Source organism: Adiantum capillus-veneris, chromosome 13 (genome assembly GCF_014529385.1).
Source record: "Adiantum capillus-veneris isolate H3 chromosome 13, ASM1452938v2, whole genome shotgun sequence".
Lineage (NCBI taxonomy): Eukaryota > Viridiplantae > Streptophyta > Polypodiopsida > Polypodiales > Pteridaceae > Adiantum > Adiantum capillus-veneris.
This window is the reverse complement of record NC_140943.1, coordinates 129202237-129208350: the sequence shown is the minus strand read 5'-3', so window position 1 is coordinate 129208350 and position 6114 is coordinate 129202237. Positions and strand designations below refer to the sequence as shown.

The window sequence follows — 6114 nt, the reverse complement described above, 5'->3', positions numbered from 1 at the left end:
ATAAATATATCATGGTATTTGAAATCAATTTACTAATTTCCCCTATTTAATTTGCTCACAAAACAGAGTAATTCAGCTTAATTGATTAGGAAAATTACTCAGAAAATTATAGGATAATAAACCTACCTTAATGACTATCTAATGCAACTCTCATTATTACCTCAACTTAATCTAAGCTTAATTAATATATTTACCATTAATTCATGGTTAATTTGGCTAATTTTAGCCCTAATATGATAGGATAATTAATTAGCTTAGTATTACTAAACTTAATTATAATAATCAATAGAGATTACTTAATTAAGAGAGGTTTTATGAGGATACATAAGCGTAATCTTTGATTTATTAACAAAATAGCTTAATCTAACCTTGCTAATTAAGAAAGATTAGACTAATTACCATTTAGGTTAATCAATTAGAGATTAATCTCTAATGATTTCTGCGTAGCGTTCTCTCTAGATGAGAGAGAGAGTGTCAAGGCTCCGAGTCTGTCTAAAATGTGAAGCTAGGGGTTCTATTTATAGTTTTCTGGCACTCATAAGCTCTCACCGACTGGAAAAGGCAGTTGCTTGCAGTTCAAGCAGTCCCCTACAGGTCAAAAAACGCCCCCTACTGCTAAATGAGTCCCTGGCAGGTCAGTGATGACCCTCCCATTACCTGCCAGCTTTTAAAATGTCAATTTTGCTATAATTTGACCTATTTTTGCTTAATTGGTAAATATCTTGTAAATATTTGGGAGACCTTTAATAAAGTCTATGCTTAAATGATTACTCTAACCCTTCAATTTTACCTATTTTATTCAATTCACAGTGTGAACTTCCAGGGGTCATAACTATGCCAGTTTTTATTGGAATTCAATTCTGAAAATTTCTAGCCCGGGGTTGTCTGTGCTTAAGATTCCAAAAATACCAATATTTGTCATGGTCGGACAATTCTACATTGCTTTTTCAATAATCATATCAGTTTGATTAAGCTTTTTACAACCTTTAAGGTTTCAGAAATTGGAAACCTTACAGGTGTTCAAAGGAGATGAAGCTGTAGACGATTGGATTGCCGATTTTGAGCTATTTATGCTGACAGTACTACGGATTCCAGGTGATGAAGCAAAGCTCCAGACTCTACCTTTGGTGCTGCAAGGTAAAGCAAAAGTTTGGTTCAATGGCTTAGAAGATGTGCACAAGCAGAATTGGATTGGCTTTCGAGAGCAATTTCTACAAAGGTATCGAAAGGTGGTGTCTGCTTGGGAAGCAGATGCAAATATCAAAGGCTTGCAGCAGGACGTAAGTGCAAATTTTAATGCCTTTGTTGATAGATTTGAAGCTTATTGGAGGGATTTTGTGGCTGCTACCCAAGCAACCAATGCGGGATATTTTAAGCTCGAAAGGTTTCTATCTTGCTTGCATCCCTATGTTTGTGAGAGAGTGGACTATGAAGATCCAAGGACCTTTGATGAAGCAATTAGAGTTGCCAGAGCAAAGAGTCAAAAGATGAAGAAGAAGATGGAGTCAGGATTGCTATACTCTATCATCACGGAAGCCAGTGGACCTAGGCCCAAACAGATGGATGAGCATCAAGAGGTAAAAGCTCCTTTTCTTGATATGCATTTGATCAAAGCATATGAAGCTGATGCCAGGCTAGAAAAGGTAGAAGAAGTGCCAACCAGGTCTCAAAAGATACAGCGAGGAATATTCAGAGTGCCACCCAGTTTGCTTGCTCAAGAGGACACGGTGATAGATGGACTTGAAGACGAAGTGTTGGTTCTAGAGCCAGCAACGAGGATGACAGCAGTGGTGCAAGAGCTAGAATCAACAAGTTCAAAAGAGGAGTCTGACAGCTCTCATAGCTCTAGCAGTGCTTTGGATGCAGATACTACATGGGAAAGAGATCAATCCATGTCTTCTAGGTATGAGACTTATGATGTTTTTCATGTGGATGAAGTGATGAGCAATGTATACGAGTTGCCTGCCAGTCCGCTAAGGTAAAAAAAGAGCATAGTGCAAGTGCGGAGATGCTTTGTATGAACCTGTCGTCGGCGGTCGATCAGCCTTCTCTTGTGGCTTGTGATGGTGAGTCCCTATTGGAGGAAGAGCTATGGTTTGATTGTGCATCCGACTTGTTTGAAGAGCAGGTTTCTGAGGATGACTTGCAGAAGCTAGAAGCAGAAGCGGAGGTATGTCAAGTTGATTTGTCTATGCAGGGGGTGGGGCAACCTTTCCTTGATGGCCATGTCGAGGTGCACTTTGAAGTTTTGGAGTTGGTGTGTAGCCGTGGAGAGATAGCTCCGGTGAATGACTCTATGGAAACTGATACATATGCAGCCTATAAGAGAGAGGCTCCATGCATAGAGGAAGGTGCCACCAACCTTGTTGGTGATGAGGTCTTTGAAGAACAGGATGAAGCTTGAGCAGGTCATACTCTGGATATGAAAAGTTGGTCTTGGAACCATTTACAAAGGGTTTGGATACAGGTTTGCAAGGCAAACATGTTTGCTTGGTTATGCAGCAAGTGGAAGCAAATGGCAAGGCATTGAAGCTATGTGTTGTGTTGTTGATAGCTATGTTGTTCCAGGTTGCTTTGTAGGGTGTACTATGCAAGTTTCAATGCTCATGTGATAAAGATGATGATATGAAGGGTTCTCTAGCGGATGATAGGATAGATGCTTATGGTACCAGTGCTTCAAGTGATCAAAAGTATTCTTATGGTTGGCATGAAGGCTTGTGGATGCAGGGTGACAAAGCTCCAGGCTATGAAGAGCTGGAAGAGTCATGGCCTGTCGATTGGCCTATAAGTGCAAAGGAAGTCTTGGATGTGCATTCTTTACAGATGGATGACCGTGGCCAATGTTTTGTTTTTTATCCAAGTGGACTCTATGCCATGATTGGGGAAGCTTCAAGCTTTCCATTTGATTCTGGCAGATGATGCTGCTGACGCTTTTCTCTCTCTCCCTATCCTATCTATATAGACACTATATCATGCAGTCTATATACCTATTTTATATCATTCTCTCTATGCATTACTATTTTACCTAAATAATGCTATGGTTGAGCATGAATGCTCAACGAGGGGGAGGGCACTGATGATGCACCCAAACTGTGTCAACCCATGGAAGTGCCAGTAGCAGTGGTGTGGAACTAAGTAGCCTAATGGGGGAATGCTTGAACAAGTGCTAGATGTAGATTGCGGAAAATGTGATTGGGATGTGTATGCCAGATGTGGCTCTTAATTGGTCAAACGCAGTTCAGAAGCTTTTCCAAGAAGGGTGAGTGGGTATCGTCAATAGGTGGTGCCATGATGTATGCAAAATGATTGCCCAAGCTTGGCAAGTTCAAAGCTTCTCATGTGCTTTAAGTCAAGTATATTGTAGCTAGTCCCACGAGGGCTATTACAAAGTGGATGCAACTCTAAATGTATTACGGGTGTAATACTCTCGATGAGCGCTCAAGGTGGTCAAGGACGCATGAAGCAAAGCTAAGCAAGGGATATTTAAGAGATTAAAATTGGATTCAACATTTATAAAAAAAAAGAGTACGTCTCACTATCTGCAATGAAGATGGCGCTACAGTTCGCAAGAGGAAGGTCGGTCAGTTGTGTGGAGGGGAGGCATTATCTGCATGCGAGGGGTTCCATATGGAAAGGCTGCCAGTTGGGGGGGCTGGTTGCTTATGGTCAGAGGAGCACATGCCCGAGGATCAGCGCTAAGTTGGGAGAAGCTTTGTAGAGCGCTAGCTGAGGGCGCCTTTGAGGTGAGCAAGGCCTGGTGAGAAGCAGGATGCTGCTGCTTTGGTACGTGGAGGAGCCGAGGATTCTGAGCCAGAGGAAGGCCGCCGAGGGACTGGTCATAAACAAGGCAGGGTAGTACAAGGCTGGAGGCCTGGGGCGAGCAAAGGGGCTCGGCCGTGAGCAGGAGGGGTGTTGAGAATAGCATGGACAGCCTCTGGGAGGTGAAGTATCATCTGGGGAGAGAGAAGGCGGCTGGTTGTATTGGGAAAGAGGATGAGAGGACTGCAAGCTACAAAGGGACCTCGACAAGCAGGAGAAGGGCCACTGGGCTGAAAGGGTAAGGGGAGGCCGCCATTAGAGGGATGTTGAGACCTGCACGTAAAGCACAGCCGAGAGAGGGTTGCAGTGAGGATTTGGATGTAGTTGGAGAGGGAGCCCTGCAGGCCACAAGAGAAAGGAGGGGCCATAATAGAAGTGGACAAAAGCTGCAGAAGGGCTGAAAATGGATTGGAGGGCTGGTCCCAAGCAAGGGTATGGAGCAGGCTGCAGGTACAAGAAGGGATGCCACTAGGTAGTGCTGCAAAGGCTACAAGTAAGCTCATGAGAAATAGATAAGGGGTGGTTTCCCATGTCGTGGAAGGAGAGGCTTGCCACGCTCTTCATGGAAAGTTGCACCAGGTTTAATGATGAAGTTTCATTACTATGTACCCTTTTTGACGGACTTCTCGTGATATTAACTCGTTTTACTCTCAGCATCGTGTCGTTGTTCTCTGTCTCTTTCTCTTGTATCTTGTAATGCATCAAATACATGTGTACTTTCTGTGAGTACCGATTGTGTGAGTGCTCCCTATGTGGTTGAGGTATATGCCTTGAGAATGAATGCTTGAGGGAAAACTTGATGTCTGCCAATGATCTTGGGGTGCACGAAGGTGTCGGGACTACTTATATGTGAGTGTACGATGTTATCAAGGGCCATAGATCGGGATAATTGAGTGTATGCTTTGCGACCGGGTCTATACAATCAGGGTTGGTCAGGTTCGGGCTTGGACAGTAATTGTTTGTAGATCGGAAGTCTAGGTGTGTGTTTACTAGGGGATAGGGGTGCTATGAAATCATTGGGCTATAGAGTGGCATTCAGATTGTGTGCTGGTGGTTTTCTCATTTCCCCCTTTCCAACGGCCCCCAAAGGGAGGTTGAGTCCACCCCCAATATAAAGATAAACTTTGTCCAATATAAGAAACAACCTCACCCAATAGAGAGACAAAAAAGTGGAGGTCTAACCGTTACATCATTTGAAATCAAATGATGCTATTGTTCAGCACTTAGTTTCAATCCTTGTTGGCTCCTTTTTCCCTCTTTTGGGGGTAGATCAATCTCTCCCTTGGTCCAATTTTTTGTGATACATGATTGATAAATCATATTATATCTTTTTGCACACACATTTGTCAGATACAAAATGTATATCCTCTTAAAGCTCTCGACATTGCACATCTGATGAGCTTTCCATCACTAAAAATTGAGCTTGGAGGAGAAAGCTACAGGTGCCTCTTCTTAGGTGGCCCACTACTGGCCCCTTTACCCTAAGAAAAGAGATGAGAAAGGGGTAAACAAATGAGAAAGGTAGTATGGATGGAGGTCACTAACGCTTAATAGAAATTGAGGTATGTAGAGAGTGAGAGTGAGAACGAAAAAAAAGGAGGAAGGGTCCCTTTTATAGATGAGAGAGGGGGAGGGGTGGTGTGGCAGACTGGTCAAGGGGAGCGGAGCAGGGGTGTTGTTTTAGGGGGGGTCCACGTTGACAGCCACCCTAACCCCCGCGTGGCCCGTGTCCATGTGGCACACCATGTGGACTGGCACGTGTCCCACGATGGTCCACGTGACATGCCACGGAAGTGCCACTCCAACTCCTAGTCCATGTGGCATGCAACATGGACTAGCATGTGACCCAGGGTGCTCCATGTGGACATAGCCCACACGGATCTGCTGCCCACAGGGGAGAGAGAGAGAGAGAGAGAGAGAGAGAGAGAGAGAGAGAGAGAGAGAGAGAGAGAGAGAGGGGGGGGGGGGGTGCTTCCTACGGGGAAGGGGAGGGGGGTGAGAAGAGAGAAGGGAGGGGGGGGGGGGGGGGGGGGGGGGGGGGGGCGGCTTCCTACGGGGAAGGGAAGGGGGGTGAGAAGAGAGAGAGGGGGGGGGGGGGGGGGTGAGAGTGAAAGAGGGTGGGCGGCGGGTCCACAGGGGGAGTGGGATGGGAGGAGAGAGAATGAGAGAGAGAGAGAGAGAGAGAGAGAGAGAGAGAGAGAGAGAGAGAGAGAGAGAGAGAGAGAGAGAGAGAGAGAGAGAGAGAGAAGGTGGGTGTGGCCCACAGGGGGAGTGGGATGGGAGAAGAGAGTGAGA

General features: G+C 45.2%; 1 protein-coding gene and 1 pseudogene across 1 annotated transcript; one reads left to right on the top strand and one right to left on the bottom strand.

The window, feature by feature from the left end:
- The first annotated feature begins 1487 nt into the window (after positions 1-1487).
- LOC147444862 (uncharacterized) lies at positions 1488-2404 on the top strand (annotated as a pseudogene).
- Positions 2405-3695: 1291 nt separating this feature from the next.
- LOC147444861 (uncharacterized) lies at positions 3696-4497 on the bottom strand. Its single transcript, XM_086527952.1, has one exon. It carries the CDS (start codon positions 4320-4322, stop codon positions 3837-3839), a length of 486 nt encoding a protein of 161 aa, XP_086384078.1. The 5' UTR covers positions 4323-4497; the 3' UTR covers positions 3696-3836.
- Positions 4498-6114: the final 1617 nt, after the last annotated feature.